This window comes from Hippopotamus amphibius, chromosome 6 (assembly GCF_030028045.1).
Source record: "Hippopotamus amphibius kiboko isolate mHipAmp2 chromosome 6, mHipAmp2.hap2, whole genome shotgun sequence".
In the NCBI taxonomy this organism is placed as follows: domain Eukaryota; kingdom Metazoa; phylum Chordata; class Mammalia; order Artiodactyla; family Hippopotamidae; genus Hippopotamus; species Hippopotamus amphibius.
In genome coordinates, this window is record NC_080191.1 from 29,539,185 (window position 1) to 29,551,777 (window position 12,593).

Consider the following 12,593-nt stretch of genomic DNA (forward strand, 5'->3'; position numbering starts at 1 on the left):
GCATTTATCAAACATATACTATATGTAGGCCAGGTAAGTGCTAAACACCAAACAGAACTGTGTTTTGGTTAATTCGGCATTATTATACAGTTTAGATAAAAGGGAAAAAAAGAAAGAGGGTCATCAGCTAGATAACATCCAAATCCTGCTAAGCAGTACATGACCATGTTGCTGTTTTGCATGGTTTGCATGGCAAGTCATGACCCCATTCCCATCCTTCCCCCTGCAACAAATACAGGTTGAGAGGGACAAAGATATAAGAACACAAGCCGATACAGCTATAACCACTGCCAGACAAGACCACTCATTCAACAGCAGATGAGGGAGGTAACAGTGTACGCATCTTTTAATATTAGTTTCAGTTCTAAGACAGTGGCCAACTCCACAGGAAATCACCAGCATTCAGACATTAAACACATTTTCCAAACTGCAGGCTCAGGAAGTGGAAAATGAAGAGATGTTTTCAGACATCTAAGCCAGAGAAAAGTGAACATTGAACCCTTATATTCTATCATATCTGCTTAAAAAAATCATAGCTTTTAAACTAAGATATCATTTTGGATAGGTCATTCAGTTTAATAGATTCAAATGAATTACCATTAAAATCCTATTCTGACTCTGTCACCTACTAGGTAAACAATCTTGAGCAAGTTATTTCTCTATGCCTCAGTTGCTGCATCTATAAAATGGGGTAATAATACCACCACCTATGCCATACACTGTTATAAGAATTAAGTGAGTTAACACAGGTAAAAGTGATTAAAACTCTTGGCACAAAGTAAACACTCAAACAGCAGCTATTCTTTGACACAATAGGGCAAAACAAAGAAAGGTAGTAAAACATTCCGTATTGCCTTACCATCCACTTTTTGAACCACACAGCCTTGGTATCAACCAATGCAAGAAAGTATATAGGATCCAAAATCTTTTGTGAGACAAGATGGCTTTGATCATGTTTAAATGATAATAAAGACAAAGTACTCTTCACAATTTCTTCCATATACCTTAAGGTTTGGGAAAGAAGAGATTTTTTAGAAAAAAACAAATGCTATTATATATGTAATAGTGACATTTTATGCTTATGGAATAATAAAGTAATAGGTAATCTTTAGAAACATCATTTTTTAATATTTCAGTAAATGGCAGAGGTGAAATTCACCCCCAACTTTCTCTGCTCTAAAAACTTACTTTCTACTTGAACACTGGTTGTCCAAATTTAACTTTCCTTTTTAGACACATAGTTACTCTTACAACCTTATTAAAAATCTTAGAACTAAAAAGGGAAAAGTTTAAAGAACATTCAAGGAACTTGACCATAAGTAGTGAAGGTCAGTAATGAAACAACCTACAACCCCCCTCTTTTTACCTTGTTTTGATAATTAAATGGTATAAAATGGTACCTGCATAGAGCCATTCACATAGCTAAGAACAAAACATGAAAAGCTAAAAAATAAACTAGCAATCCTTTCCCAACCACATAAATCAGTTAAGACTGTCTCTACTTGCTCTAAAATGTATGTAGACAGTAACATTCTTAATTTTACATTGGCATAAATTAGGGGGCTTACTTTTCTGGATGTCGAATCCAGAAAGACGGAGCCTCTTTCTGATATTCATTTAGAAGACGAACCTATAAAACAGTGCATAACCATTCTCAAGAAGTTAGAATTCTTAAATATAGAATTACTTAAATAGAAATAAAAGCAAATTATAGAAAATGAATACCTTTTTAAGTAAACGGATCACATTAGGATTAGTTATATCTACGCCAGTTGAAAGAGTAGGAATATGATTTTCTCTAGAAAGAAAGTATAACTCCAAATATTTAGCTAAAAAAGAAAAAGTAAAAATAAGGCTATTATTCCACTCATTTACAGTGCTTTCTGAAACAGTTATTTCCTATCCATTTTCTTAAGTACAAACTTTCAAAAGCTTTAAAAATGATATAATAAACATACCTAAGCTTGTATAAATTTCCTTGGTCATATGTAACGGTGAAAGTGTAAATGTCTGTGCATAGAATTTTAAAATCCGGTCCTATGGAAATAAAACAAGATTTGTATCCAAGATTCTTTCATCATCTATTTTTGTAAGAATCACTTTTCACATAAAAAACTTAATAAACACAAGACCATTCAAAAACTTCAGCATAAATGTAACTAAATGGCACCTGCTTGCATTGGTTGGCAAAAAGTAAAGTCAACCCACACAGAGTCAATCAGATACAACAGTATATTGTAAAATATGGTAATGGTAGACACTGAAATAGGGAGATGGGGTGAGGTTCACTAAAGAAAGGAAACAATACCATCTGTTACAATTTGACACAATATAAAGCAGTCAAATAAGGAAACAGTAAAAATACTAAATGTAGAAAAAACAAACCAAAAAACCCCCACTCCTTTCCAAATCCAACAGCTGTTTTTGTTTTCATTGCTTACATAGTAAGTTTAATTAGACTTTTTGGACTTCAATAATTTTGCCTATTCCCAAGAAAAATACTATATTCCAAAATTTACATTATTAAAATGTAAAGTAGAAACTATCACCTGTAAATGAATTAAATTAGATAAAAGATGTAGTCAGTACCTGACACTCATAGGTACTTAGAAAGGACAGCTTCTTTTAATTATACCAACTTTGATGGGACTGATGCAACAGTGAAATTCAGTTTCCCATTAAAAATAAATAAAATAAAATTCCTTCAAATGTTCTACTCTGAGGAAAAAACCAATAACCTTGCCTATATCAAATATTAGATTAATACGCTTACAAAAAATGGTTACCCAAGTGACTAAAAATATATTCCAATAACCCAAGAGGTCTTACTGAACACAGTTGCAGCAATTGGTTAGTATTTGTCATACTTTTCAAGCATTATAGACTTCACTCAGTTACATGTAAGAGTCCATTAGAGTAGAAAATGAAGAAACAGAATCAAACTACCATTTCCTCTCTATAACAACTTCTTCCAGTTTTATTGTGTTAAGTATGAACACTGACTCCTGCTGCATATAACAGCCAAATCAAGCCACTTTACATTGACCCCGTAAGATCTCTACTGTGTTTATAAAAGGAATAAAGGAAACCTATGAGACCACTATTCTGTCTTTAAGAGGGAAATTTACAATTGTATTTCCTGTCAGAATGTCTTGAAATGTTAAAAAAGGTAACCCTGAAATAGATCTTCCCCCCTTGAAGTTCTTGAATCCTTGAGCATTTTTAGAGAAGTCTGCATCACCCTCTGCTGTTGGTATGGTTGAACTGCATCCAGGTACTGGGTAAATACTATTTTCCCCTTTATAAAAATAACAAACCACTTGTTTCCAAACCACTTCTGTTTACCAGTATATTTCTATTTTCATTGATGGAAGAGTAATTTAAGTAGTAAAAAGGTATTGAATTTTTTTTTTATTATTAACTGTTTACTGTCTGTCTCCTCTTCTAGAATGTAAGTTCTATGAAGGCAAAGGCTTGTCTTGCTCCATGTTCCCAGCACCTGAACTAGAATGTATTGTACGTATTCAATGCACATTTGTTGAAGAGTTGGCAAAATTTATCTTTTTTACTAATGCCCTAAAACATTCTGTATAAAAAAAAACCTTATCAATTTTAAAGTCAATTTTTTTCTTCACTGACACATCAATTATGAAGAAAAGGACACTTAAAAAAACCTAGTTTGTAGTTAAATGTGATGCTGATTTTTTTAATCCCATATAATTACTGTATTTTTAATATAATCTTACTTTTCATTATATAGTTTCTGAAAAGTCATATGTGAATCATTTTTTACAAAAAATAACTATCTCTACTGACTTTGTAACAACAGTTTTGGGAATTTTCTATATTTGCTTTATAATTCATCTCAATTAGAGACTTCCCTGGTGGTACAGTGGTTAAGAATCCACCTGCCAATGCAGGGGACACAGTTTCAAGCCCTGGTCCAGGAAGATCCCACATGCCTCAGAGCAACTAAGCCTGTGCAACACAACTACTGAGCCTGTGCTCTAGAGACCATGTGCTACAATTACTGAGCCCACATGCCGCCACGGCGCAACTACTGAAGCCTGCACCCTACAGCCCATGCTCCACAGCAAGAGAAACCACCACAACGAGAAGATCATGCACTGCAACAAAGAGTAACCCCCGCTCGCCACAACCAGAGAAAGCCCAAGTGTAGCAGTGAAGACCCAACACAGCCAAGAGTAAATAAATAAATAAATTTAAAAAAATAATAATTCATCTCAATTATCTTCTAAAGTCTTAGCTTTACAATTTTGTAACTCCTCTTTTTAAGCAGTTAAACAATCTCTAACACTTAAATGCATAAGGAAAATGCTTATTAACCTTTAGAATAAATTATAATCATTGTAAGTTCGTTTTCATACATCATGAATTCTTTCAAAAACACATTCTTTCTTTTAAAATATTTTTCTTAATTCAAAAACAATGATACAGATACTCAGATATCCCTTGATAAGACAGAACAAAATGTATAAGCTAACATAGTCTATTATTTGGCAACGAAGTGTGATACTGACCAACCGTGCTTTGAATCTAATCATGACATAGTTAATTCCTTTAAAAAAAATCTTGACAATGCAAAAGCTGGAGCTGAAATTCCATAAATATATAAGCTACTATTAAGGAAACTTATATTCCATTTGCTTCTAGAATGGTAGGGGAAAAAAAACAGGAATTTTTAATATTTCTGTAAGCATTTCCTTACACTGAATACAGGATCAGGATCTGAAAGACACACTGTCAGTTTCTCACAGAGAGTGGTCCAGTTTTCACAGTTCAGTACATCAGATGGAGGAGCCAAACATAATGTTTGCAAGGCTTCATATCTCACCTACAATTTTTTAAAAGAATTTTTATTAATACCCAGCCATCAAAATAATAGCAATTCTCCAAATATTTAACAAACATTGAAAGGCAGAGTCTGGATAATTGCTTTAAAGAGCCAACTGAGAATCAGATGCCCTTTTATAAAGCGATTCTTGATAATTCATTTTTTAAACTGTTAAGCAGAGAAACTAAATAGGTTATTTTATGTAAAGCAAAAATTAAAACACTAAGTATATTAGGAAATTCTAGGTCACATGTCAAAGGGGAAGAGAAGAACAGATGGTGGCCAAATCTGAATCACCAGAACAAGGTATTCAGTGTCTGCTCCCATAGACTTTCCTCACTAGAACAGGCCCCCATAGACTGTCCTACAGTTTGAGGACTCTAATTCTAAAACATTGCCCAGATATGTCCCTGGTGAAGCATTCCCATTCCAGGACATATGAACAATTCTCACTAAACAATTAATTTGAACTTGTTTTTGCTGCTACACCATATTTTCTGAACTTTCAACCACTGAAGCAGGGGGAAAAAAGTCATTTAGCAATGTGATGCAAAACTGAATTTCTGAATTTTCACAGAAATCTTATTTCTTAATCATTCTTCTCAAAATCCAATCAGAATTCACTTGAGACAGTATGACCCAAGGGAGAGCAGTGACAAACAGCTCTGTTCCAATCATAAGTGGAGTAAAGCTTCTTCCCCACTCACTCTCCAACTAGTGAGTGATAACACACTGATTCCAACCTGTTCCTCAAAATCTGGTTATTTCTCAGCTGAAATAACTGAAGCCTAGTGAGGGGAAAACAAAAAACGAAGAGTCAAAGAGTTAAGACCTTAGGAAACCAGGCACTCCGAATCAGGGTGTCAAGTTTCAGGTGAAATAGACAGAATACATGTGTTTAAAAATGTCTATATATTCATATGAAAGATTCCTAAATATAATTTTATTTTGGATAGGGAGTAGGGGGACTATGGAGAGAGTTTAAAAACATTAAGTTCTCCCTTTCCATTAATTTTTAGGACAAAACTCCATTAACAAGTTACTACTAGCAGGGATATCAGAACAAAGGTTTCTGAACAAGTATAGATTTCCAAATAATCCACTTAAACTAAAGACAATAATATTGTTATCATATAAAGTCAGGTCCCGTTGTCAATCTGTTGAAACATTTACTAAAAACCTAAAAAATAAATCAGAATGTGAAATGCTGAGAGGGGAAAAAAAAAATCAATGGGCGTAAATCATAGATATTCATTTAGTTTAAAATGAAAAGGTGAAGAAAAACAATGTATTTCAAAAACAGACCAGGAGGCAAGATACAACAGATATTTGAGGTACTTAAAAATCCTATCATTTTCTACTTCAAGTGAAACAGACTGACTTTCAAATGAAATAAAACTTCATAAACAGTAATTTATACAATTATTATAATATAAAGAGGCACAATTCAATAAAATTGCTTTTTTAAAATCTTTTCTAATAAACGAACATGTGTCAAAGTTGCTCACATTTTCCAGAAGTGGGAAGAGCATTAAATGAAGATTTTTTTCTTCACAGAAATTGCTAAAATATCACATACAAAGTGACAGTGAAAAAACAGTTTGGGGGAAACTGCTCATAACTTCATCCCTTGAAAACTGAAAGTGGAAATAAATATGTCCCCTTACAAACTGTGACAACTCTCTAAGGAGAGCCTCTCTTACTCTATGACTTCTCATTTCAAGACTAAAAGGTCTAGCAGGGATACCAGTCTAGAACTGCCGTGAAATTAAAGGACTATCTTCAAGAGAAATAATCCGCTGCTACTGACTATAATCTCTTATATATATATGACTGAACTTGACAAATATCCTTTAAACTTACCTCTTTAGGTTGCCCAGGATCCAACTGGTCTAAAATCAACTGTAATTTTCCTTGACAAAATTTGTAACTCTGTAACACAATTAACAGAATCATTCATTCCTTCATTCATTTAGTAGATTTTTAAAAGTAGTTATAAATGATTTTTAATGTAATTCCAAGCACAAAACGCATTCTAAACAAGAGAAAGGAATGATCCATTTTGATTTGACTGCAAACGTAGACTTTTTGTATCCCAAGGCATTTAAATGAGAACTTAATGTCCCAGTACGTCAGTGTACTTTCATGTCTATGACGGTTATCATTTGCTGCGCAACTGCAACAGGTAGAAACATTATAAGACTCAAAAGACATAAGGCTAAAAATGTTTCCTACCCAGGATTCTGAGATGTATGAAATAAAGATAAAACAAATAAGAAGGCACTAATAGTACCCTAAGCATAGCTACGACCCAGCTTGAACTTTTTTGTTTCTTTTCTTTCCTGTACTTCTTAACCTTTCTCCATGTCTCGCCTTAGGTGAAGAATTCCTGAAGTAAAAACTTCCAATCTATAAAAACATTTATAGTAGACAATAAGCTGTTTTTGAAAAGGAAAGAATCTTTTTCTTGTCAAAGCAATTTAAATACTAAAATAACCACCTGAAAATAAAAGCTGCCATTATTATTTAACAACCCTCATACTATCTCAATTCACAATGACTCTGAAGTATGAGAAATATGGAAACCAAGTCACCCAGCTATCAGAACTCAGATTCCCATCCTCATTAGACACCCTCTTCTCTTCACTGTCTATACTCTCCTGAAGTGTTCTCATCTAGTTCTTAAATACATCACAATGACTTAAATTTCTTAGTCACTTCATCTCCAAGGTAACATATATAATTATCCTTTCAACATTTCCCTGGATGTTTAATAAGCACCTTGAACTTAACATATCCAAAATAAAATACTTGATTTTTTTTTTATTCCAAACCTGCTCCTTCCTCAAACTTCCCCATCTTGGTAAATAGTTCTACCATCCATCCATATTTTGTCTTAAGTCAAAAATAGGAGTCAATCTTGACTCCTTGCTTCCTCTCATTTCCTACATCTAATGTCATGACAACCCCCAAGTTTCACATATCACAACTCCAACTACCCATTGCCACCTCACTGCTAAAACCTTAGGCCAAGACACCATTATAACTCTAGACTACTTAAATTCATCCTAACTGGTCTCCCTGCTTCTGCTCTTAATCTCATCCTACTCTACCCCATCATTCATTCTCTAGCAATAGACAAACCTTCTCAAAATTAGAAATCAAGACTCTTTATCTTTACTTCAACCCCACAAAAAGACTTCCCACTTTACTCAGAATAAAATATAAAAGTCTGACTTACAATCTGGCCCCTGTCTATCTAACTTTCTCTCATACCATTCTGCCTCCTGCCATGCAGGTTTCAGTCATGCTGGCCTTTCTCCACCCTTCCCGGAAGATGCCATGCTCACTCTAGCCTAAGAACCTTTGCCATTGCCATTCCTCCTGCCTGGTAAAGCTCTTCCTCTAGAACTTTGCATGGCTGCCCTCCTATCACTTAGAATTTGGTCCTTTTCACTACAGTATCCTCAATACCTGCAACAGTGCTGGATACAGAGTAGGCACTCAATATACATTTGTTTAATATAAGAATGACTCCAAAGCTAGTTTTCCCACCATGTCACATTGTCTCTAACAATACAGGGTACATATTGCCACTTAATAACACCCAAAACAGCGTGATATTTCATATCCTTAAACATAAGTTTTCTTAAAAGGCCTTAAAAATGTCCTGAGTTTTACTCCTTTCTAAAAGTATACAGTTCAACTGCCGAAGTCTGTACATACTACTTTTTAAAATAAGAAGTACTATATATTAAATAATAGAGCTTTAATTTCAAGTTCTCCTTGTACAACAATTATATACTAAAATGTACGAGTGGTAACTACTAACAATAAAATGTAAGTATATATGAATGCAGCTTGTCTTGCCTAACAGGAAAAAAGTATACAGACACAGACAACATAGGATATCTTACATAGAATATATATACACATATAAAGACATATGTTGTATACGTAGAAGTATATATGTCCATATTTGTATATAGTATGTGTGTATACAAGCATATATGTATATATACACACTCATTCTATTCTGCTAATTAGACAAGCTCTTTTCTTCAGCCTGGCCCTTCTGCCTCTTGTAAAGTTGATTTCTTCTGGTCTTCCCACTTCCACCATCATGACTTTTATCAGATTGTCATCTATGTCTAAAATGTCCTGCCATCCAACTCATTAGCAAATAAGGATGATATCAAAAACATGCATTTTAATCAGATGGAAGATTAAGTCAGGTTTTAAAACTCTAACTAGCTATGTGACCCAGGAATCTTTAACCCCACCCTCAGTTTGCACATCCACTTCCCAGCATCACTGTAAGAATCAAATGGTAAAAATGTAAAGTCTTGCTTTATTATTATTAAAATTTAGAAATTTAGAGTAAATCTCAAATTTATTTCAATCAGGAAATTTTCTCTCTGAAAATATAAAACTGACTCCCTCTACCAAACGGCCTATTCAAGATCTATAAATATAATTCATTGATTTCCATAGATTTCCATTCAGCTTCTTTTCTAAAAAGAGGAGTCATGTGCTACAACAGCCCTGATAAATGTAGAGTCACACATTGTTTGTACAGTCTCAACGACAGAAGCTCATATTTGGTGAAACAACCAATATTATGTCAAGCGGCAATCAAAAAAGAGAATAGTTAGATCTTAAATTCATTTGCTTAAATGTCCCCATGACAAAGACTTCATTTTCTTATCTCTTTATGATCAATACCCCAGGCAAGCAACCCTTACTATGAAACTGTATTTGCTTTTTATTTCACAAAAATGATCAAGGCTAATCAACATGATAATCCCTCAACTTCCCTCCTCTTACCCTCAACATTATTCTGTGGTGAACGGCTAACCACCAAATCCAAAGATCTTTTCTTAGTCCTCATCTTCTTTTACTTCCCTCTAGCCTTCATTAAGCTAATTAACTATCATTCCTGCCTTAAAATTCATCCCCCCTTAACCTCCTACCCAGTGCAATACGGTTTGGTATCTTTTCTAACCCATTCTTCCATTTCTACCTGCCCTCTGAAATGTGTTTCCTAAAGTCTCTCTTACTTAGGTGGCTTAAGCAGCAACATCTCTGCACAGATGACTGACATTATGTTTATCCCCAACATTTCTACCAACTGAATCCTGCATGTTCAACTACCTGCTACCCCATTGCGATACCTTATTGGTGTCTCAAATTGAATATGTATATCCAACCAAGAAAGACAGAAAGAAAGACAGACAGACAGACAGAAAGAAAAGGATAAAAGAAGAACCCACCACATTCTTCTCCACATCTAATTCCTCCCTAATTCCAGACTTGGTTCATAACATCATAGTCTTCCAGCCACTTTGGCTTAACCATAACTAGACCTTGACTTCTACTTCCACTTTGCACTACTCCCTCCAAAACACCTCAGAAATTGAGTTTAATAATCCTACTTCTGCAACAATTCCACATCAGTCTCTATTCCTACAAAGGCTCCTCAGTTCAGGCCCTCACTACGTTTTACTTAACTACTGTGACAGCATTCTAACTTATCTCCCTACATCCACTTTCTCCCCATCCCATGCTCTTCTGCATCCAACTGTTAGGTAAGTCTGACAGACACTTTTCTGTTAAAAAACTAAAATGATATCTCTTAAACTACAAAAAAATTCTATTTTGCTTTTGAATTCATTCATTTAGTCCTCAAATACTTATTCAGCATCTACTATGTATCAGACATCTGCTATGTTACCAGGCACTATGACTTTATAGCTAGAAACAATAAATAATGATTGATATAATCCTTAATATAATCCTCCTAATCGGCCCTTAATCTAACCTTCCAATGTACTCCCTGCAAACTCTGTTCTAATACTTTACATAAACTACTCAAAAGTTCCCAGATATGTCACATGCTTTGTTGATTCAGATATTTTGAACTTCCCCTTATCTGAAATACTTTCCTCTATAGCTCTTTGATATTCTTGATCATAAGGACTCCTCTTCGGATTCCCATGACACATTATTTCCACTTGTAACTTGGTCATTTATGTACATATCCTATCTCTTTACTCTCAAATAGGCTCCTTAAAAATGCATATCTGATTAATCTTTGCAATTCTGTAGTGCCTAGAAAAAGATATGATACATAGTATATGCCCAATATATATTTGTTGGTTGAATATGTATCCATAGAGTTGAAGTCCCTTAATTCTACCATGTTTGCCTTTCCTCTCAGGTAATAATGCATATTAGAAAAGCACAGCCTTTAGTAGTTACCTGATTGGAGTAGCCTCATTAACATGCTTACTACCCTACAAGAGTCCTTTAATTGTCTTAAACAGTGCAAATTACTCATGCTACTTAAACAATGAAATAACATATTACACTAGAAATCAGAATAAGTCTAATACCCACCTTAAAGGTTACCTATATTTTTTTAACACTTCTTTTTGTGTTATTGTGCATCAGTGGATAGACAAATTTCCATTGCAACTAACTGTAACAATCTATTGATACTTACCTAGAGCATGTAGATAATGTTTCATTGAATACAGATTTGTTAGAAATAGTTAGAACAGCTTAAAATGTTAGATTAAAAATTCCTGAGGGGAGCAGGATGTGCAAACATGATTGGTAAAGTGGCACAAAATAGACCTGTTGGTGATATCAATACAGGTAGATAATTTCAAAAGGAAAAAAATTTTAAGACATATTTATGTGTGTGAAAGTATAAACCCAACAATTTCTGAGCAAACGCTACAGGGAAACGAGCAAGAAGCAGAACAGGTTGATAGTCTACAATGGATTTTGGTCCTACTGAATGATCATAAGGATTCTAATTAAAGGTCTTTAGATGCTAAAATAAGATTTGTATACATTTCAGTCAAATGCAGTATGCCTAAAGACAGTGAACATAAGACGTATTCTGTAATTTTCGTTGTTTTAGAGATATACTCACTTTATTACAACATATATTGAAGATATTCACATTAGCCAATAACTACCCTTTAAGTTCAAAAATCATACCACCCTCAAAATTAATTACCCTAGAAATCTCTATTTTAAAATGTTTGGTTTATAAACTGTATAAACCATTGAAATACAGTTAGTCAAAGAAAGACAACTACTACTGTTGTTCAAATAGCTATGGGAAATAAAATATATAAATATTAAACCTAATGACTCTTCAGGCTTTAATATGTATAACTGTACAATGATTTCTTTCCTATTCTTACAAAAGGAAAAGAAAAAGAACCAGCACCCAGTGATGATGCCAATAACAGCAAACACTTATATAAGAGCTTAATATGAGCCAAGTACCATTCAAAATGCTTTACATCCATTAAATCTGCAAGGCAACCTTATAAGGGTAAATCCTACTACTATCTCCTCTATAACAGTTAAGAAAATTGAGGCACTGAAAGAGGTTAAGAAGCCAAAGTCCACAGCTCATCAATGGCAGAGTCAGAGTTTGACTTGTCTCCAAGATTCAAAATGAATTAGCTTCATGTAGAATAGCTTTTTAAAACTGTAGTATATCTAAAACTTCTTAAAATTATGCACCCACCTTTCATTAAGCCTTAAATGCAGAACAAAGTTATGAACTCAAAACAAAAACAAGGTTTTAAAAATATTTTCAAATAAACTTCTTAATTTCATAGTCATTTAAATTATGTTTAAATAAAAAAAAAAATTTTGCACTTTTTTTAAAAGTGCTACCATTGAGAAACAACAAAAATCTATTAATATTTAA

At 33.8% G+C, this 12,593-nt stretch overlaps 1 protein-coding gene across 4 annotated transcripts in view; it reads right to left on the reverse strand.

Moving 5' to 3' along the window:
• TBC1D32 (TBC1 domain family member 32) overlaps positions 1-12,593 on the reverse strand; it is a 208,683-nt gene that overhangs the window by 172,384 nt on the left and 23,706 nt on the right. For all 4 annotated transcript variants that reach the window (XR_009054257.1, XM_057738443.1, XM_057738445.1 and 1 more), the window contains 6 exons: positions 6,719-6,787; positions 4,730-4,855; positions 1,959-2,037; positions 1,726-1,829; positions 1,569-1,630; positions 860-1,004 (listed from right to left, as the gene is read on the reverse strand). Coding sequence is in view for 3 of the 4 variants with exons in the window: in XM_057738443.1 (XP_057594426.1) it covers positions 860-1,004; positions 1,569-1,630; positions 1,726-1,829; positions 1,959-2,037; positions 4,730-4,855; positions 6,719-6,787 (585 nt within the window). In the remaining variant the exon portion in view is untranslated. The remainder of the gene's footprint in view (positions 1-859; positions 1,005-1,568; positions 1,631-1,725; positions 1,830-1,958; positions 2,038-4,729; positions 4,856-6,718; positions 6,788-12,593) is intronic.